This window comes from Anthonomus grandis, chromosome 19 (genome assembly GCF_022605725.1).
Source record: "Anthonomus grandis grandis chromosome 19, icAntGran1.3, whole genome shotgun sequence".
In the NCBI taxonomy this organism is placed as follows: Eukaryota; Metazoa; Arthropoda; class Insecta; order Coleoptera; family Curculionidae; genus Anthonomus; species Anthonomus grandis.
This window is the reverse complement of record NC_065564.1, coordinates 7,763,358-7,786,836: the sequence shown is the minus strand read 5'-3', so window position 1 is coordinate 7,786,836 and position 23,479 is coordinate 7,763,358. Positions and strand designations below refer to the sequence as shown.

At 31.0% G+C, this 23,479-nt stretch overlaps 1 protein-coding gene across 7 annotated transcripts in view; it reads left to right on the top strand.

Moving 5' to 3' along the window:
- The window catches only part of LOC126747559 (sex peptide receptor), a 489,101-nt gene that overhangs the window by 397,232 nt on the left and 68,390 nt on the right, over positions 1–23,479 (top strand). For 6 of the 7 annotated variants that reach the window (XM_050456287.1, XM_050456285.1, XM_050456289.1 and 3 more), the window contains 2 exons: positions 4,751–4,811; positions 15,169–15,631. In XM_050456287.1, the coding sequence (XP_050312244.1) occupies positions 15,206–15,631 (426 nt within the window). In that variant the 5' untranslated portion in view covers positions 4,751–4,811; positions 15,169–15,205. The remainder of the gene's footprint in view (positions 1–4,750; positions 4,812–15,168; positions 15,632–23,479) is intronic. The other variant, XM_050456290.1, reaches the window with a different exon arrangement.

The window sequence follows — 23,479 nt, the reverse complement described above, 5'->3', positions numbered from 1 at the left end:
TATAGAAAAGGTTTATATGACTTTTGCTATAGAACCATTACCAATTGAGATCTCTAGCTGAAAAATCCAATCTCTCCTTAGAGGGGGATGAAATACGAAAAATGCGTTTATTTCGTTTGGTAATGATTCTACAGTAAACACTACTAGAATCAAAATTGTACTTCGAGTTATGATCTACCAAAAACCGTTTAAGTCATTTTGATCAAGTGAATAGTTTATAAGATACACTGCTCCAAAGTTTGGCAGATTTCCTCAGGAGCCCCAAGCGTCGACCTAAGGAGCTTTTGTTGATAACTCGTGATCTACAAAAGCTAGTAACATGAAACAAACTTTAAATATAAATAAAATCCCAATCTTGAAAGCGAACTAAGAATAAACAAAAATATAGCAAATCAAAGCAGCATAATTCAAATGGCTACAAATAACTTCTTTAAGAAAAGAAAAACTCGCATTTCCAGAGGCATATTTAACGGCGAAATGAAATATCCAGGATCCAATTTGCGCACAAAGCCTTATCAAGTCGGGAAAAATCACGTCCTAAAAATATCGACTCGTTATTGCGCCTTATTTGCGAGTAGCAGAAAAAAAAGTGAGAAATACTAGGGGTTCCTAATAAAAGATCGGATTGATTCATTCGGAGTGACTGAAAATCAAATGGGGTGGCGCTAATAAATGAGCCAACTAGAGGCCTTATTAAGGTGAGAAAAGGACGAAACGAACAACCTTTTTATAAAAAAAAATGAGAAAGAAATTTTTTAAGTTGATTGAACAAAGAAAGGGTCGCTGATATAAGACGTTTGTCATATAAATGGTAAAAAGAAGATGTTGGTTATAAAAAAGATCCACGCTGACAACAATTTTTAATTATTTACCCCGCTACACTCCATTACGATCCAAACCTGGTTACTACCCTAATAAAACACCCCATTTATCAGTATTTCTTAGGCCATAACTCACGCCCCTGAGAAACTCCAAGAAGACAAACGACCCCTGGTGGCGTTTCCAAATTTTTAAACCCCGGCATCCCATTACCTGCTGAGCATTAAAAATGTCTCCTGTATACGTTCCCCGGGGATTTTTCGAGAGAAGAATTGATGTGTGTTCATTTATTTTTAAAATAAGCCGGAAAAAGGGCGGTAAAATCCCCTCCCACTTACCAAATAAAATCCCTCGTCTCCCTTTAGTCAACATGAGGGATTTTGGCAAATTAATATCGTCTCTTTTCGGTCTCTTAAGGGTTGGAGGGAGTAATAAAACCCCTCCCCCTTCAGTAATTAAGAGGGATTTTAATTAATGGGAATATTATTCATATGCCTTTATGCTCTGTATAAGCAAATAAATGGCAAGCTGATGATGCTGATCAAAGTTCATCCTTTTCTTTTTTATTGGGAAGCTCATCCTTCATTTCTGTCAAGCAGTTAAGGTTGTACTTAGGTAGTCCAAGTCAGAAGAGACAAAATATAGACCACGCCCTAGGATTGTATGTAATAAAGAGGAATAGAGAGTGTCAACGTAAAAAACATTGTTGCCCTATTGTGCCTAATTTTTCAATTGCTCAGTTGATCTAATCCCGATCTTTCGCGCTAGATATCTCTATTGGTAATGGTACTACAGTAAAAGTCACAGATAACTTTTCTTTAAAACATATTATGATTTATCGAATAAAGTTTATTTTATGCTGCTAGCTATTGTAGATCAAGAGTTATCAATGAAAGTTCCATAGGTTGACGCTTGGGGCTCCTGGGGAAGTCTACCAAACTTTGGAGCAGTGTATCTCTTAAACCATTCATTTGATCAAATTGATTTAAACGGTATTTGATAGATCTTAACTCGATCTGTAACTTTTATTATAATAGTATCTACTGTAGAACCATCTCTAAAGGAGATAAACGCTTTTTTGAATTTTATCCGCCTTCAAGGGAGGCTTGGACCTATCCAGCTAGATATCTCTGTTTATAATGGTCCTACACCAGAAGTCATTAATAACATTTCTGTAGAATATATTATTAGTTATCGAATAAAGTTTGTTTTATGTTGCTAGCTATTGTAGATCACGAGTTATCAATGAAATTTCCTTAGGTCGATGCTTGGGGCTCTTGGAGGACCCTACGGAACTTTGAGCCAGTGTATCTCATAAACTATTTATTTGATCAAAATGGTTTAAATGTTGCTCGATAGGTCTTAACTCAGTCTACAACTTTCATTCTAATAGTATTTTTATAAAACCATAATTGAAGGAGTTAAACGCATTTTTCGGATTTCATCCCCATCTGAATGGATCTTGGATCTTTCCAGCTGAATATCTTCGTTGGTAATAGTTCTACAGCAAAAGTCATAAAAAGCTTTTCTATAGAACACATTATGATTTATCCAATAAAGTTTGTTTTTTGTTGCTAACTATTGTTGATCACGATTTATTAATGAAAGTTTCTCAGGTTGACGCTTGGGTCTTTTAGGGGAGTCTACCAGATTTTGGAGCAGTATATCTCATAAACTATGCATTTGATCAAAACGGTTTAAATGGTTCTTAGTAGAACTTAGATAGATCTATAACTTTGCTTTAAATAGTGTTCACTATAGAACCATGACTAAAAGAGATAAAAGCATTTATAATATTTCATTCTCCTTTAAGGAGAGCTTGGACCTATTCAGCAAGATATCTCTGTTGGTAATGGTTCTATAGCAAAAATTATTAAAAGCTTCTCTATGGGGCATGTCATTGTCTAGCAAATAAAATTTATTTCATGTTGCTAGCTTTTGCAGATCAAGAGTTATCAATGATACTTTCTCAGGTCGACGCTTGGGGCTCTTGGAGGACCCTACGAAACTTTGAACCAGTGCATCTCATAAACTATTCATTTGATCAAAATGATTTAAACGGTGCTTGATAGATCTTAACTCAGTCTATAACTTTCATTTTAATTTTTTATAAAACCATAACTGAACGAGTTAAACGCATTTTTCGGATTTCATCCCCATCTGAGTGGGGCTTGGACCTTTCTAGCTGGATATCTTCGTTGGTAATAGTTTTACAGCAAAAGTCATAAAAAGCTTTTCTATAGAACGCATCATGATTTATTAAATAGAGTTTGTTTTGTGTTGCTAGCTATTGTAGATCACGAGTTATCAACGAAATTTCCTTAGGTCGACGCTTGAAGCTCCTGGGGGAGTCTACCAAACTTTGTAGCAGCGTATCTCATAAACTATTCATTTGATCAAAATGATTTAAACGGTGTTTCATAGGTCTTAACTCAGTCTACAACTTTGATTCTAATAGTATTTTTTATAGAACCATGACTGAAAGAGATAAACGCATTTTTCGGATTTCATCCCCGTCTGTGTGGGGCTTGGACATTTCCAGCTGGATATCTCCGTTGGTAATAGTTTTACAGCAAAAGTTATAAAAAGCTTTTCTATAGGACGCATCATGATTTATCCAATAAAATTTGTTTTGTGTTGCTAGCTATTGTCGATCACGAGTTATCAACAAAAGTTCCTTAGGTCGACGCTTGGGGCTCCTGGGGAAGTCTACCAAACTTTGAAGCAGTGTATCTCTTAAACTATTTATTTGATCAAATTGATTTAAACGGTTCTTGGTAGAACTTAGCTAGATCTATAACTTTGATTTTGATAGTGTTCACTATAAAACCATGACTAAAAGAGATAAAAGCATTTATAATATTTCATTCCCCTTTAAGGGGAGCTTGGATCTATCCAGCAAGATATCTCTGTTGGTAATGGTTCTATAGCAAAAATTATTAAAAGCTTCTCTATGAGGTATGTTATTGTCTAGCAAATAAAATTTATTTCATGTTGCTAGCTTTTCTAGATCAAGAGTTATCAACGATAGTTTCTCAGGTCGACGCTTGGGGCTCTTGGAGGACTCTGCGAAACTTTGAACCAGTGTATCTCATAAGCTATTCACTTGATCAAACTGGTTTAAACGGTTCTTGATAGGTCTTAACTCAGTCTACGACCTTCATTCTAATAGTATTCACCATAGAACCATGACTGAAAACGATAAAGGCATTTTTCGGATTTCATCCCCGTCTGAGTGCTAGTTACTTAGCATCTTGATAGTCAGTCATACATCAGTCTTTCACTGTTTTTTAGGACGTTTATGATCCAGGTTGTTTTTTTGTATGTTTTCAAATAGTTACAAAAAAGTGACGTCAGCGTGACGTAATTCATCACCTGATATGCAATTTCCTGCTTGCTACTGCCAGATATTTTTCAATTTTTCTTTTCTTTTCGCCCCATAAGCTAAATTTAACGTTTCTTTTTAAACTAAATAAGGAAATTCGAACTGTAATGGAAGTGACACCCGTGAATATTTTTATATTTTTATTTTCTATATAAAAATGTTATATAAATCCGAGCATGTTTTCTCCATGAAGTTTCATGCAATATTTCGGAATACAATAACGCATAAATTAATATTTTCCATTGAAAATGGCCGGTAAAAACAGAAAACGAAACAACAGCAGTTCCACGTATTTGTTTTCATGTAAAAGTGCCCATATTGAACCGAACAATTATTTTTAATTATTCCATATTCATTATTATTATTATTTAAAACAACCCTTAATTGAGGGTTATTTTCCCGAAAGGGCACTATGGGGATGCGAAGTCTCCCTCACGTTTTCACTTCTTCATAAAAATAAAGTGAGTTCCCCCCCTTGCTAATAAAACGTGATCTCCATTAAAATTAAATCACAATTAATGGTGGATTTTTTTTTTCGTTTTTAAGGTCGAGATGTCGACGTTTCGATTGCCTTACTGAGTCATCATCTTCAGGGACTTTTAATGAGGTACGTAAGGTTTAACTTAACGGTTTATAGATGTTGAATAAGTTAAAAATAATAAAACCTTCTTTGTCGAGTTTAAAATGACTGAAATAGCTTAGCAGTGTTTTAAAGGTAATAATTGATTTATTAAATTAATTATTAAAATTATAATTATTATTATTTAATTTAATTATCTAAACAGTGATCTTTTAATGACAGATATTCATGGCTTTTTTTGGCATTTTTATAGAAGTAAAAAAATACAACAATGATTTTTTAATTTTTAAATATTCGTACCGTTTTTTTGTTCTAGTTATATATATTTTTTTTTATATTATATAATAGCACCCAAGTTAAATGAACGATAGTTAAATAAACGTTTATTTTTGGTGTACACCAGATGTACATTTTTTATTGTTTTTCAACTATAGATATCAGATAAACTGTCCGCGTGATATACGTTGATAAATTTAATATTATACATTCATTATTTCATAAAGTTAGACGCTTAAGTATGATATATTGTATACTATTTAAAGACGTTTTTAAAATGCGTATAATTTTCTTAAAAAGCATTTTTTTCTCGGGCAATTATTTTCTGCAAAAAAAAAACGTTTTTTATTAACCCTACTCTTACCCCCCCACCCATCCCACACAACTTACCAGTAAGAAATTGTTTTCAAAAATCACCGTTTTCCAAAATAAAACGCATGAATAACCGCTGGTTTCGTCGTTAATATCTAATTTTATAACAGAGTTTGTTTATTTAAATTTAACATAATTATATATAATTATGTATATTTATAAATATTTTATACAAAAACAGTGCTATTAGATTGGATATTTTAAACAAAATACAGTGATTTTTCAAAAGAATTTTTTATTGGGAAAATGTTTGGGGTGGGTGGGGGGGTAAGGGTTGTGTTGAGAAAAAACAATGTTATGCAATTGTTCATCATTTGCTCGCAAAATTGGTTTCTTCGATCAGGATCGTCCTTATTTAATTCGTGTATTAGTCTAATTTTATAAGGGTGGTATTCATTTGCTTTTAAGATACGTCTTACTGACGTCCGGCTATATTATTATCAACTTAAATTTGTGAAGTTGCATGGTTTGGATTTTCTTCGACGGAGAGCAGAACGTTTAATTTTGTTTCTTCAGAAATTTTTGGCAAATCCCTAACATGACCTGAAGTTATGAATTTGTGCTTTATTCTACTAACTGTTGACTGAGAAATAGGATGGTTTGGGTATTTGGCATTAAACAGTTCACTTACTTCTTTTTGCGTGCGCACTCGATCCCCGTATCCTAGCATCATCAAAATTTCAATTAGTTCGGTTTCCGTTAAATTAGCCATAATTTATTCTGATAAAAACTATTAATTTTCGAACTGACAGTGACATTCGAAAATGGAGATTCTTTACAAGTGCAACCATGGAAATAGAAACAATTGGCAGTGTTTATAACATTATTTTTATCCTCGATTTTACGTTAATTTGTAAATAGACGTACTTATTTCTTTTCTTGTTATTTAAATGTAAACATTTCTGAAACAGTTGAGTTTTCAGATAAGATGTGTTATAGGAAACTTGCTTGAAATTTCGCCTATATTTCATAAATGCAATGAAAAATATAGCATTCCTTTTAAAAAAATGGCCGATGACGTCATATCTTTTTTTTGTTCTACCCTGTATAAAAAAATTTATGTGAAATAATGCGCAACTTAAAAGAAAAATCGACGGGTCCGAGCGTTTTCTCAAAAAATCATGTCACTAATTTTTATCGAATTTATGCGGAACTTTAGACGGTTACTGTATTTAATATTTAATATAATAAAATAGGGTTTTTTCACGTTCTACTCGAAAACCTTAAGGTTATGTAATAAAAGTATAGATACAAAAACTATAGATTTTTTTATTATCTATGATCTTAAAATGGCATTTTTTTCTTACGCAGTTATTTTCTGCAAAAAACTGTTTGTCATTAATCCTACCCTTACCCCCCACCCACCCTACACAACTTACCAGTAAAAAATTGTTTTCAAAAAATCACTATTTTCCAAAATAATACCCATAAACAACAGCTGGTTTTGTTGTTAATATCTCATTTAATAACACAGTTTGTTTATTTAAATTTAATATAATTATATATAGGTATATTAATAAATATTTAATACAAAAACAGTGCTATTAGATTAAAAATTATGGACGGAAAACAGTGATTTTTTAAAAGAATTTTTTACTGGGAAATTGTTTGGGGTGGGTGGGGGGGGGGGTAAGGGTTTTGTTTATGGAAAACAATGTTTTTGCAGAAAATATATATTAAATATTTAATATAATAAAATATCTTTTTTTCACGTTTTACTCGAAAACCTTAAGGTTAGGTGATAAAAGTATAGATACAAAAACTATAGATTTTTTTAATACCTTTAATCTTAAAATGGAATTTTCTTCTTACGTAATTATTTTCTGCAAAAAATAACGTTTTTTACTAAGCCTACCCTTAACCCCCCACCCACCCCACACAACTTACCAGTGAGAAATTGTTTTCAAAAAATCAGTGTTTTCCAAAATAATACGCATGAATGACAGCTGCTTTCGTCGTTAACATCTCATCTGATAACACAGTTTGTTTGTTTAAATTTGATATAATTATAATCATGTATATTAATAAATATTTAATACAAAAACAGTGCTATTAAATTGGATATTTTAGGCGAAATGCAGTGATTTTTCAAGAGAATTTTTTACTGGGAAAATGTTTGGGGTGGGTGGGGGATAAGGGTTGTGTTGATAAAAAGCAATGTTTTTGCAGAAAATATATATTTAATATTTAATATAATAAAATAGGGTTTTTATACGTTTTACTCGAAAACCTTAAGATTATGTGATAAAAGTATAGATACAGAAACTATAGATTTTTTTATTATCTATGATCTTCTTAAAATGGTATTTTTTTCTTACGCAATTATTTTCTGCAAAAAAACTGTTTTTCATAAATCCTACCCTTACCCTCCCACCCACCCCACACAACTTACCAGTAAGAAATTGTTTGCAAAAAACATTATTTTCCAAAATAGTACCCATGAGTAACAGCTGGTTTTGTTGTTAAGATCTCATCTAATAACACAGTTTGTTTATTTAAATTTAATATAATGATATATATGTATATTTATAAATATTTAATACAAAAACAGTGCTATTAGATTAAATATTATGAACGGAAAACAGTAATTTTTTAAAAGAATTTTTTACTTGGAAATTGTTTGGGGTGGGGGGGGGGATAAGGGTTTTGTTTATGGAAAACAATGTTTTTGCAGAAAATATATATTAAATATTTAATATAATAAAATATGTTTTTTTCACGTTTTACTCGAAAACCTTAAGGTTAGGTGATAAAAGTATAGATACAAAAACTATAGATTTTTTTAATACCTTTAATCTTAAAATGGAATTTTCTTCTTACGTAATTATTTTCTGCAAAAAATAACGTTTTTTACTAACCCTACCCTTAACCCCCCCACCCACCCCACACAACTTACCAGTGAGAAATTGTTTTCAAAAAATCAGTGTTTTCCAAAATAATACGCATGAATGACAGCTGCTTTCGTCGTTAACATCTCATCTGATAACACAGTTTGTTTGTTTAAATTTGATATAATTATAATCATGTATATTAATAAATATTTAATACAAAAACAGTGCTATTAAATTGGATATTTTAGGCGAAATGCAGTGATTTTTCAAGAGAATTTTTTACTGGGAAAATGTTTGGGGTGGGTGGGGGATAAGGGTTGTGTTGATAAAAAGCAATGTTTTTGCAGAAAATATATATTTAATATTTAATATAATAAAATAGGGTTTTTATACGTTTTACTCGAAAACCTTAAGATTATGTGATAAAAGTATAGATACAGAAACTATAGATTTTTTTATTATCTATGATCTTCTTAAAATGGTATTTTTTTCTTACGCAATTATTTTCTGCAAAAAAACTGTTTTTCATAAATCCTACCCTTACCCTCCCACCCACCCCACACAACTTACCAGTAAGAAATTGTTTGCAAAAAACATTATTTTCCAAAATAGTACCCATGAGTAACAGCTGGTTTTGTTGTTAAGATCTCATCTAATAACACAGTTTGTTTATTTAAATTTAATATAATGATATATATGTATATTTATAAATATTTAATACAAAAACAGTGCTATTAGATTAAATATTATGAACGGAAAACAGTAATTTTTTAAAAGAATTTTTTGCTTGGAAATTGTTTGGGGTGGGGGGGGGGATAAGGGTTTTGTTTATGGAAAACAATGTTTTTGCAGAAAATATATATTAAATATTTAATATAATAAAATATGTTTTTTTCACGTTTTACTCGAAAACCTTAAGGTTATGTGATAAAAGTATAGATACAAAAACTATAGATTTTTTTAATACCTTTAATCTTAAAATGGAATTTTTTTCTTACGTAATTATTTTCTGCAAAAAATAACGTTTTTTACTAACCCTACCCTTACCCCCCCACCCACCCCACACAACTTACCAGTGAGAAATTGTTTTCAAAAAATCAGTGTTTTCCAAAATAATACGCATGAATGACAGCTGCTTTCGTCGTTAACATCTAATCTAATAACACAGTTTGTTTATTTAAACTTAATATAATTATATATATGTATATTTCTAAATATTTTATACAATTTGTAATTGTATGTACACTGTGTCCCATTTTGGATGAGACTGCAGGGTATCTCTGTCATTTTTTAAGATAGAGCTTTGCGGTTTTCGCGACCCTGTATCACTTTTTTGTAAAACTTTTAAAGCCACAAACAGAAATATTCTAACTACTTTTGCTCCTGAAATACAGGGCGAAAACGAAAATGTTCACTTTTGGAGATGTTATTATATCTCAGGCCCTGTATAAGATAGAATAAAAATGAAAACTGCTTATAATAGATATTTTTACATAAAAGTCAGTGGCGTATTTAATTTTTTTTTCTAATGCACTGTTTTTAAGATTTTTAACATTTTTATGTTTATATTAATATTTTAAGTTATTAATTAATTAATTTTATTATTATTTAGTTATATTTAAGTTGTTAATAAACAGGTTTAAATCACATGGCGTTTTAAAAAAGTAATAATTAAATGCATGTGTGTAAGAATTCATGGCCTACTATTAAAAAAATAAACATAAATATGGATTTTTCTAATTCTTTGAGCTAAAATTTATCAAAGATTAGGTTGTGATACATCAATGTATTCAGAAAAAAAAATGCAAAAATTTGACGTTAAAATATACAGGGTGTTCCATTTAAAAAATACCAAGTTTGTGCCCAATCTTAAAAACAGTGCATTGGGAAAAAAAATTAAATACGCCACTGACTTTTATGTAAAAATATCTATTATAAGCAGTTTTCATTTTTATTCTATTTTATACAGGGCCTGAGAAATAATAACATCTCCAAAAGTGAACATTTTCGTTTTCGCCCTGTATTTCAGGAACAAAAGTAGTTAGAATATTTCTGTTTGTGGCTTTAAAAGTTTTACAAAAAAGTGATACAGGGTCGCGAAAACCGCAAAGCTCTATCTTAAAAAAAGACAGAGATACCCTGCAGTCTCATCCAAAATGGGACACAGTGTACATTAACAACATACAAGAACAGTGCTATTAAATTGGATATTTTAGGCGAAATACAGTGATTTTTCAAGAGAATTTTTTACTGGGAAAATGTTTGGGGTGGGTGGGGGGGTAAGGGTTGTGTTGATAAAAAGCAATGTTTTTGCAGAAAATATATATTCAATATTTAATATAATATAATAGGGTTTTTTCACATTTTACTCGAAAACCCTAAGGTTATATGATAAAAGTATAGATACAAAAACTATTGATTTTTTTATTACATATGATCTTAAAATGTCGTTTTTTTCTAACGCAATTATTTTCTGCAAAAAAAATGTTTTTCATTAATCCTACCCTTACCCCCCCCACCCACCCCATACAACTTACCAGTAAGAAATTGTTTTCAAAAATCATTGTTTTCCAAAATAGTACCCATGAGTAACAGCTGGTTTTGTTGTTAAAATCTAATCTAATAACACAGTTTATTTATTTAAACTTGATATAATTATATATATGTATAATAATAAATATTTAATACAAAAACAGTGCTATTAGATTGGATATTTTGGACGAAATACAGTGATTTTTCAAAAGAATTTTTTACTGGGAAAATGTTTGGGGCGGGTAGGGGGGTAAGTGTTGTTTTGATAAAAAACAATGTTTTTGCAGAAAATATATATTTAATATAATAAAATAGGGTTTTTATACGTTTTACTCGAAAACCTTAAGGTTATGTGATAAAAGTATACATACAAAAACAATTGATTTTTTTATTACCTATGATCTTCTTAAAATTGCATTTTTTTCTTACGCAATTATTTTCTGCAAAAAAAACTGTTTTTGATCAATATAACCCTTACCCCTCCCCCCCACCCACCCCACACAACTTACCAGTAAGAAATTGTTTTGAAAAATAATTGTTTTCCAAAATAATACGCATGAATAACAGCTGGTTTTGTTGTTAATATCTCATCTAATAACACAATTTGTTTATTTAAATTTAATATAATTATATATAGGTATATTAATAAATATTTAATACAAAAACAGTGCTATTAGATTGGATATTTTGGACGAAAAATGGTGATTTTTTAAAAGAATATTTTACTGGGAAAATGATTGGGGCGGGTGGAGGGAGGGATAAGTAAGGGTTGTGTTAATGAAAAACATTATTTTTGCAGAAAATATATATTAAATATTTAATACAATAAAATATTTTTTCTTACGCAATTATTTTTTGCAAAAAAAAAAACGTTTTTTATTAACCTACCCTTACCCCCCCACCCACCCCACACAACTTACCAGTAAGAAATTGTTTTCAAAAATCACTGTTTTCCAAAATAATAGCCATGAATAACAGCTGGTTTCGTCGTTAATATCTAATTTAATAACACAGTTTCTTTATTTAAATTTAATATAATTATATATATGTATATTAATAAGTATTTAATACAAAAACAGTGCTATTAGGTTAGATATTTTGGACGAAAAATGGTTTTTTTTTTTTAAAGAATATTTTACTGGAAAAATGATTGGGGTGGGTGGGGGGTTAAGGGTTGTATTAATGAAAAACATTATTTTTGGAGAAAATATATATTAAATATTTAATACAATAAAATATTTTTTCTTACGCAATTATTTTTTGCAAGAAAAAAACGTTTTTTATTAACTTACCCTTACCCCCCCCCCACCCACCCCACACAACATACCAGTAAGAAATTGTTTTCAAAAATCACTGTTTTCCAAAATAATACGCATGAATAACAGCTGGTTTGGTCGTTAATATCTAATCTAATAACACAATTTGTTTATTTAAATTTGATATAATTATATATATGTATACTAATAAATATTTTATACAAAAACAGTGATTTTTCAAAAGAATTTCTCATTGAAAAAATGTTTGGGGAGAGTGGGGGGGGGGGGGTAAGGGTTGTATTGATGAAAAACATTATTTTTGCAGAAATTATGTATTCAATACTTGCGCGATTCAAAAAATGACATCAGCAACCTTTGATATCAAAGTCCAATCTCCCCTTTCAACTTTTTCCACACATCAAAGGAAGACGTCCATCATTTCGACCCTTAAATTTACGATTTCCCAGTAAGGGAGAGGACCTGTGGTCCTTGAATTTTCCTTAGCCGGGAAACGGCAGTAAAAGACCTGCATAAGGGCCACTCGCTTTGTGACCGATAAAAATGAAAAATCCCCCTTAAATACGGGAAATCTCGGTTTCCCATTATGCCCCCATTGCCATAATTGACTTCTCAGTAGCGAAATCCAATAGGGTGTAAGCTCACTACTATCTTGGCACCCTTAATTACCCTTAATATCTGATCCGATTGCTGGCATGATAACACGTTCCTCCCCTATCATGCAATTTGACGCCGATAATGTCATCGGATTATAGAAATTTGCATGCAAATGGGGTTAAAAGGGGTGAAACTACTAAAATTAAGGGAAAAGTTTGTTAAGCGGGTTAAAGATATGCCAAAAAACCCGCCTGGGCGGCTGCAAAAATGACACGATTAAAGAGACTTGTACAGCTGTCCCATCGATATAATTTTGAGCAATTACTTAAGAACTAATAACTTCTCAAAAAAATTATAGAGGCATAAAATAAACCCTTAACATTACTTAATTTAGCTCTATTTAGAGCACCTCCCTAGCTAACATAATACCAAAGTTACAGCTAATATTGTTAGAGAACCATTTTTTTTCCAACTGTCCGACACCATTTTGGCCAATTTCTCAAAAACTAATAATTTCTCAAAAAAATTGTAGAAACATGAAATAAACTTTTAATTTTAGTCAATTTAGTTTCGTTTAAAACACGATCTTAACTAACATAATAGCAAAGTTACAGCCAAGTTTGTTAGAGAACAATTTTTTTTCCAACTGTCCGACAACATTTTGGGCAATTTCTCAAAATCTAATAACTTCTGAAAAAATGTATAGAGACCTAAAATGAACCTTTAACCCTAGTAAATCCAACGTCATTTAAATCACTGCCCTTGTTAAAATAATAACAAAGATACAGCCAATTTTGTTAGAGAATAATTTTTTTCCAACTGTCCAACACCATTTTGGGCAATTTCTCAAAAACTAATAACTTCTCAAAAAAATTGTAGAAACATAAAATAAACTTTTAATTTTAGTCAATTTAGTTTCGTTTAAAACATGAACTTAACTAATATATAGCAAAGTTACAGCCAAGTTTGTTAGAGAACAATTTTTTTTCCAACTGTCCAACATCATTTTGGGCAATTTCTCAAAAACTAATAACTTTCTAAAAAATGTATAGAGACCTAAAATGAACCTTTAACCCTAGTAAATCCAGCATCATTTAAATCACTGCCCTAGTTAACATATTAACAAAGATACAGCCAATTTTGTTACAGAACAATTTTTTTTCCAACTGTCCGACACCATTTTGGCCAATTTCTCAAAAACTAATAATTTCTCAAAAAAGTTGTAGAAACATGAAATAAACTTCTAACTTTAGTCAATTCAGCTTCGTTTAAAACACGATCCTAACTAACATAATAGCAAAGTTACATCCAAGTTTGTTAGAGAACAATTTTTTTTCTAACTGTCCGACACCATTTTGGGCAATTTCTCAAAAACTAATAACGTCTCAAAAAAATTATAGGAATTTGAAATAAACCCTTAATATTCCTTAATCCAGATCCATTTAAAGCACCTCCCTAGCTAATATAGTAACAAAGATACAGCTAATTTTGTTAGAGAACAATTTTTTTTCCAACTGTCCGACACCATTTTGGACAATTTCTCAAAAACTAATAACTTCTCAAAAAAGTTATTAAGACATAAAATAAACCCTTAACATTCCTTAATCCAGCTCCATTTAAAACATGATCCTAACTAACATAATAGCAAAGTTACAGCGAAGTTTGTTAGAGAACAATTTTTTTTCCAACTGTCCGACATCATTTTGGTCAATTTCTCAAAATCTAATAACTTCTGAAAAAATATATAGAGACCTTAAATAAACCTTTGATCCTAGTAAATCCAGCGCCATTTAAATCACTGCCCTAGTTAACATAATAACAAAGATACAGCCAATTTTGTTAGAGAATATTTTTTTTCCAACTGTCCGACACTATTTTGGCCAATTTCTCAAAAACTAATAATTTCTCAAAAAATTTATAGAGACCTAAAATGAACCTCTAATTCTATTGAATCCAGCGCCATTTAAATCACTGCCCTAGCTAACATAGTAACAAAGTTACAGCTATTATTGTTATATACTAATATTGTTAGAGAACCATTTTTTTTCCGATTTAAATGTAATATTATAAAAGCTTCGAAATAACTGTCAGAACAGTGATTTACAGGTGATTTCCTAATTAGCAGTAAAATAAAAAAATGGCAAATCAATCAACACGCAAAAACTCTGACGACGTCTATAGGACAGAAACGCGTTGTCTCTTACACATCGCTTCTCCCTCCCTTCACCTTCTACCGAAACCTACTGCGCCGACTTCCCCCACCATGAACCGTGTTCAGGTGCCTCAGTCTGCTTTCGACTCTGACAGTGAACGGACGGTTTTATGTCCTTTTCTTTGCCCTAAATGGTTTAAAGAGTCTCTCCTTGTCTTTCATGAGGAGAATGACCCCGTAAAGTCTTTAAGCCTTACTATAGCTTATGTTGGACTTGAGGGTTGCTTCCTCTGGACTCTCTCATTCTTTCTTTAGACGATTATTTGACTCACTGCTTGACTTCTTTTCAGATTCTACTGAACCATCGGGCATGAACCTCTGACCAAGATGTTAGAGCAGGACTTACTCAACTCCAGCTTCTCCCCGGACTACTCGGAGGTGAGCTACAACTGCTCCGCCTTCTCCTCACTGAGTCAATGCGAGCTGAACTACTCCTCGAACCTCACCGTGACTCACTCTGGATACATCAACGTGACCAACGAGATGCCCATCTCCTACGCCATTCCCCTTTACGGATACTTCATGCCCATCCTGTTGGTGATCACCATGGTGTTCAATACGTTGATCGTGGTGGTGTTATCCAGGAAACACATGAGGACACCCACGAATATCGTGCTGATGTCGATGGCTTTGTGCGATATGTTCACCCTGTTGGTCCCTGCACCCTGGTTGATTTATATGTACACCCTCGGGAACCATTACAAGCCCTTGTATCCGGTGGCGGTGTGTTACACTTGGAGTGTGATGCATGAGGTGAGTTGGGGATTTTGGTGTTTTTTTTCGAAGTATTTAGGGTACAGAAACTTATAATGTATCGAATTATTTTGTGAGAATTTTGTTAAATTTTAATGAAAATTTCATGAAAATCCCTCAAATACTTTTTGAGCTATCGTGGATAGAAGTTAGAACTTTATGAGAAAAAATGGTATAAATAAGAGCCTAAACAAAAGTGCTCTAGATTGTTCAATTCGGCACCTAAAATTATGTTTTATGCAGCAAATTGATCATTGGAGATCCCCTTTGATGCCTTTAAAAATTTATTTAAAACCCTCAAAAATTTTTTGAGTGACACTCAAAAGTGTCTCTATAGTGTGAAATTAGTATTTCCAAATTAAGTGTCACATAGGCCTATGTCCGGTAAATCTGAGCGTAACTCAAAAAGTACTTTCGCTACAAGAATTCTTTATATACCAAATTACTCCTTAAGAAGCGCTGCAACTTTTAGTGAAAACCTCATAAAAATCCCTAAAATACTTTTTTAGTTATCGTGAATAAAAGTTGAATCTTTATGAGAAGAGATGACCTAAAAAAGAGCCTAACGAAAACCCCTCTCTTATTAAATTTAATTGAAATAAATTGAGTTAGTGATTTTGAATTCGGTTTAGTCTTTATCTTTGTTTCCATATTTGTTCTCATTTTCGTTTTCGTCTCAGTTTTCTCCTTCTTCTTAGTCTTTGTCTTCATCTCCGTCTTACCAGAGACTCAATTGATTTTCTTTTTAAGTCTTTTTATTTTCTGACTTTGTCTTTCCTTTGTGATTCTGTAATATTCTTCTTTTCTCCTCCTCTTCTTTTAACTTCTAAATAAGTAAAGTTTTCAAGTGAGCGACAATTACCTGTATTGCTAGCCTGAAGGTAAACCTAATGACTGTTGCCTAACAAAATTTACTGTAACTTTTTTATTTATAAAGCTATGAAGGTAATTTAAAAAGCGTTCCCTTAAGAAAATTCAAGGCAATATTTTATGTTTCCATGAATTTTTTGAGAAATATGTAGTTTTTGAAATATCTTCAAAAGTTGGATCCGATGACTGAGTTTGCAAGTGCTGTTTAACAAAATTTACTGTAACTTTTGTACTTATAAAGCTATTAAGGTAATTTAAAAAGCGTTCCCTTAAGAAAAGTCGAGGCAATATTTTATGTTCTTATGAGTTTTTTGAGAAATTTGTAGTTTTCGAAATATCTTCAAAAGTTAGACCCGACGACTGAGTTTGTGACTGATGTCTAACAAAACTTGATGTAACTTTTTTGCTTATAAAGCTATTACGATAATTTAAAAAGCATTCGCTTAAGAAAAGTCGAGGCAGTATTTTATGTTCTTATGAATTTTTTGAGAAATTTGTAGTTTTCGAAATATCTTCAAAAGTTGGACCCGACGACTGAGTTTGTGACTGATGTCTAACAAAACTTGATGTAACTTTTTTGCTTATAAAGCTATGAAGATAATTTAAAAAGCATTCGCTTAAAAAAAGTTAATATATTATTTTGTACTTTTATGATATTTTTAAAAAACTTGTAGTTTTCAAAATATCTTCAAAAGTTAGACCCGACGAATGAGTTTGTGACTGATGTCTAACAAAAATTGGTGTAACTTTTTTGCTTTTAAAGCTATAAAGGCAATTTAAAAAGCATTGGCTTAAGAAAAGTCAATGGATTATTTTGTGTTCCTATGAATTTTTTGAGAAATTTGTAGTGTTTGAAATATCTTCAAAAGTTGGACCCGACGACTGAGTTTGTGACTGCTATCTAACAAAATTTATTGTAACTTTTGTACTTATATAGCTATAAAGGTAATTTAAAAAGCATTGGCTTAAGAAAAGTCGAGGCAATATTTTATGTTTCTATGAATTTTTTGAGAAACTTGCAGTTTTTGAAATATCTTCAAAAGTTGAACCCGATGACTGAGTTTGCAAGTGCTGTTTAACAAAATTTACTGTAACTTTTGTACTTATAAAGCTGTTAAGGTAATTTAAAAAGCATTTGCTTAAAAAAAGTCAAGGCAATATTTTATCTATTTATGAATTTTTTCAAAAACGTGTAGTTTTCGAAATATCTTCAAAAGTTAGACCCGATGACTGAGTTTGCAAGTGCTGTTTAACAAAATTTACTGTAACTTTTGTACTTATAAAGCTATTAAGGTAATTTAAAAAGCGTTCCCTTAAGAAAAGTCGAGGCAATATTTTATGTTCTTATGAATTTTTTGAGAAATTTGTAGTTTTCGAAATATCTTCAAAAGTTAAACCCGACGAATGAGTTTGTGACTGCTGTTTAACAAAATTTACTGTAACTTCTGTACTTATAAAGCTATTACGATAATTTAAAAAGCATTCGCTTAAGAAAAGTCGAGGCAGTATTTTATGTTCTTATGAATTTTTTGAGAAATTTGTAGTTTTCGAAATATCTTCAAAAGTTGGACCCGACGACTGAGTTTGTGACTGATGTCTAACAAAACTTGATGTAACTTTTTTGCTTATAAAGCTATGAAGATAATTTAAAAAGCATTCGCTTAAAAAAAGTTAATAGATTATTTTGTATTTTTATGATATTTTTAAAAAACTTGTAGTTTTCAAAATATCTTCAAAAGTTAGACCCGACGAATGAGTTTGTGACTGATGTCTAACAAAAATTGGTGTAACTTTTTTGCTTTTAAAGCTATAAAGGCAATTTAAAAAGCATTCGCTTAAGAAAAGTCAATGGATTATTTTGTGGTCCTATAAATTTTTTGAGAAATTTGTAGTTTTTGAAATATCTTCAAAAGTTGGACCCGACGACTGAGTTTGTGACTGATGTCTAACAAAACTTGATGTAACTTTTTTGCTTATAAAGCTATTAAGGTAATTTAAAAAGCATTCACTTAAAAAAAGTCAAGGCAATATTTTATGTTTTTATGAATTTTTTGAGAAATTTGTAGTTTTTGAAATATCTTCAAAAGTTAGAGCCGACGAATGAGTTTGTAAGTGCTGTCTAACAAAATGTACTGTAACTTGTGTACTCATGAGGCGACTAAAGTAATTTAAAAAGCATTCGCTTAAGAAAAGTCAATGGATTATTTTGTGTTCCTATGAATTTTTTGAGAAATTTATAGTTTTTGAAATATCTTCAAAAGTTGGACCCGACGACTGAGTTTGTGACTGATGTCTAACAAAACTTGATGTAACTTTTTTGCTTATGAAGCTATGAAGGTAATTTAAAAAGCATTCGCTTAAGAAAAGTCAATAAATTATTTTGTGATTTTATGATATTTTTTAAAAACTTGTAGTTTTCGAAATATTTTCAAAAGTTGGACCCGACGAACGAGTTTGTGACTACTTCCTAACTTTTTCGGTCATAAAGCTAAAGAAATGTCTAAGCCAAAAGTTCGATATCTTCTTAAATCTTTTTTTGAACATGACGTTTCGTATGTCAAATTATTCCTCAGGCATTACCCCACCTTCGTGTCAAAGAATCATCGAGAAATCTTAAGTGGCTTCTGAGTTACATGCAAATATATTCTAGTACGAAAAAGCACAATTTTAGGTCATTTTCTGTCACAAAGATATATCGATCTCTGTCTTAAACACGATTTCCATCATATGTCTGTCTTACTCATTGTCCTGGTAAGGAGTTTGATAAAGACTAACTTATGGTAAGAATGACCTGTCAGACAGAGATGGGGATATCAATTTTTTTTACGACGCATCAATAAAATTTAAATTGATAGTGATTGCCAGGAATAAACAAAATGTCGGATTTTACATTTGTTAATAATTTTGAAATTCAGTTTGTCCGTCCTCTCAATTACTTTTTCTCTTTCTTCTTCGTCTTCGTCTTCGTCTCCGTCTTCTCAGGGACTTACTTTAATTATAAGTCTTTTTATTCTCTGACTTTTTCTTTGTGATTCTGTAACACTCTTTATTCTCTTCTTTTGGCTTTTAAATCAATAAAATCTTCAATTCCGCGACCATTAACTCTTAACCCTAAGCCTCTAATGAATGCTGCCTAACATAATTTGCTGTAACTTTTTTGCTCATATAGCTCTGAGAGTACTTTAAAAAGCATTCGCTTAAGAATAGTAAATGCATTATTTTGTGTTTCTATGAATTTTTTGATAAATTTGTAGTTTTTGAAATATCTTCAAAAGTTAGACCCGACGAATGAGTTTGTGAGTGCTGTCTAACAAAATTTACTGTAACTTTTGTACTTATAAAGCTATAAGGGTAATTTAAAAATCATTCGCTTAAGAAAAGTTAGTGGCTTATTTTATGTTTCTATGAATTTTTTCAGAAACGTGTAGTTTTCGAAATATCTTCAAAAGTTGGACCCGACGAATGAGTTTGTGACTGCTACCTAACAAAAATTACTGTAACTTTTTTGCTTATAAAGCTATAAAGGTAATTTAAAAAGCATTCGCTTAAGAAAAGTTAGGGGCTTATTTTATGTTTCTATGAATTTTTTCAGAAACGTGTAGTTTTTGAAATATCTTCAAAAGTTAGACCCGACGAATGAGTTTGTGAGTGCTGTCTAACAAAATTTACTGTAACTTTTGTACTTATAAAGCTATAAAAGTAATTTAAAAAGCATTCGCTTAAGAAAAATAAGGGGATTATTTTATATTTTTATAATTTTTTTCAGAAACTTGTAGTTTTTGAATTATTTTCAAAAGTTGGACCCGACGACTAAGTTTGCGAGTGCTGTCTAACAAAATTTACTGTAACTTTTATACTTATAAAGCTATTAAGGTAATTTAAAAAGCATCCGCTTAAGAAAAGTTAATGGATTATTTTGTGTTCTTATGATATTTTTGAAAAACTTATAGTTTTCGAAATATCTTCAAAAGTTGGACCCGACGAATGACTTTGTGACTGCTACCTAACAAAAATTACTGTAACTTTTTTGCTTATAAAGCTATAAAGATAATTTAAAAAGCATTCGCTTAAGAAAAGTTAGGGGCTTATTTTATGTTTCTATGAATTTTTTCAGAAACGTGTAGTTTTTGAAATATTTTTAAAAGTTGGACCCGACGAATGAGTTTGGGACTGCTACCTAACAAAATTTACTGTCACTTTTTTGCTTATAAAGCTATAAAGGTAATTTAAAAAGCATTCGCTTAAGAAAAGTTAGGAGCTTATTTTATGTGTCTATGAATTTTTTCAGAAACGTGTAGTTTTCGAAATATTTTCAAAAGTTGGACCCGACGAATGAGTTTGGGACTGTACCTAACAAAATTTACTGTAACTTTTTTGCTTATAAAGCTATGAAAGTAATTTAAAAAGCATTCGCTTAAGAAAAGTTAAGGGCTTATTTTATATTTCTATGAATTTTTTCAGAAAGTTGTAGTTTTCGAAATAGCTTTAAAAGTTGGACCCGACGAATGGGTTTGTGAGTGCTGTCTAACAAAATTTATTGCAACTTTTTTGCTCGTATAGCTATAAAAGTCATTTAAAAAGCATTCGGTTAAGAAAAGTGAATAGATTATTTGCGTTTTATAAATTGTTCGAAAAACTTGCAAAAAATCTTCAGTTCTAGAGTAAATTATGTCATGCCTTTGATTTTACTTATCGGATGTCAATTATTGCTGTCGTCTCTCTTGGTTCTAACTCAATAAAAAAGGTGGGGAAAGTCGTAAAAACTATAAACCAGATAAAATTCCCGGCAACTCACTTTTTCCCGCTAAAATATTCTTGTAATGCAATCGTCAAAGTCTCCTTGTATACCTTTTAAAGGCGTAAATGACCATAAAGCTCTCGAGTTTCCCTCGCATACGTTCAAAAGCGTAATGGGAAAACTTTTGCCGGGCATTTTTCAACGTTTTCTCGCTACCCCTGGGACGATACACACGAATAATTAAAATGAATTTAGAGTTTCTCTCCCGGTTAAATTTATATGAATTCACTGGGCATGTGAGTATCCCTTCAATGCTAATACCCCCCCTGTTCCCTGTTCACTTTTGACGTCAAAAAGATTCTTTAAGTGGAGTTTCATGTGAAAGTTTCCGTTTATTTTAATGATGAGTTGCCAAGGAAATATTCGAGTTTTTTTTTCAATTTTCTGTTGTTTTGTTTTCGTATTTGGCTCTATGGTATAATAAGGGGGTTGTATGGGGGAGGTTTTTGAAAAAAATTGTACTGAAGTTTGACGCAGAAACATGCTCAAAATTGGCGTTAAAACGTCTGAAATGTTAAAAAGAAATTAAACGATTGTTTGTTAATTGGACGCCAATTTTCGAATTTTGAACGAAAATCTTTAGGCGGGTTTAGTCTTCAAGGTGACCACTTACTTTGAAGTCAAAAATCTCAAAAACTACTGGGAATATTCTTATGAAATAAAAAGCAAAATACTCACAAGGTAATGTTCTATAAATGTTCTCTTAGGTTTATGTTAGTCAAAGTTACAGTTTTTGATATATCGGTCCATTTAAGTGGTCATGTTTGAGAAGCAGGTTTGAAGTCAAAAATCTCAAAAGCTACTGGGAGTATTCTCATGAAATAAAAAGCAGAATACTTAGAAAGTATGTTCTAAGAATGTTCTTAAAGGTTTAAATTATTTAAAGTTTCACTTTTGGATCTATCGTTTCTTTTAAGTGGTGGTGTCCAAGGAGCAGGTTTGACTCCAAGGTGATCATTCACTTTGAAGTCAAAAATCTCAAGAACTACTAGGAATATTCTCATGAAATAAAAAGCAGAATACTCACAAAAGAATATTCTACCAACGTTTTTAATATCTAGTTTAAATCAGTCAAAGTTACAATTTTATCGGTTCTTTTAAGTCGTGGTGTCTGAGGAGCAGCTTTGGTCTCCAAGGTAATTTATTGACGGTTTTTTCTCAAATTATTAATATCAATATTATTATTTTTTTTTTTAATAAAAAGAAGCAATATTTGACTATTTTCAGATATTCCGTATAAAAGCATGTCTTTTTCGCATAGATTTCAAGAAAATGAGCAAAATAGACAAATCACTTTTTCCCAATTTTCTGATAAACCGTGAGAGGTAAAAACTTCAAATATTTTGCAGATGATAGTCCTTTTAATATTTAAAAACTTTTGTTAAGACAATTTTTCCCTCGTAATCGAATCGTAGTTTTTTCAAAAAAAAAATAAAAACTTTTTTTTTACTAGTTTTCACCAAAATAAGCATATTTTTGCAAAAATATCTCATACCTCTGTTATTATTAATTTTAGGCCAAAAAGGTATTTTAGATTTTTTTTAGGCACACTGACAAAGAACTTAATGCAGAAGTAAAAATATCAATTTTCCTCAAAGGCTTCGAGAAAAACAAAAAATAAAAAAAATCACTTTTCCCGAATTTTCTCGAAAACGGTCATAGATAAAAATTTGAAATATTTTGCGGATAACAGGTCTTTTAATGCCTAACAACTTTTATAAAGACAATTTTTCTCGTAAGGCTATAGTTTTTCCAACAAACATATTTATCACACCATGAATTTTCTTAATGGTTTTATTTAATTTTTAGGCTAAAAAATGGGTAATTCTAGCAAAAACCGCTTGTAGCTCCTTCATTATTAATTTTAGGCTAGAAAGGTATTAAAGCTTTTTTTTAGATACATTTGCAGGGAAGTAAATGCAGAAGTAAAAATACAAATTTTCCCCATAAGCTTCGAGAAAAATGAAAAATAAAAAAATCACTTTTCTCGAATTTTCTCGAGAACGGTTGTAGATAAAAATTTGAAATATTTTGCAGATAATGGGACTTTTAATACCTAACAACTTTTATTAAGACAGTTTTTCTCGTAAGGCTACAGTTTTTCCAGCAAACATATTTATCACACCATGAATTTTCCTAATGGTTTTATTTAATTAGTAGGCAAAAAAATGGGTAATTTT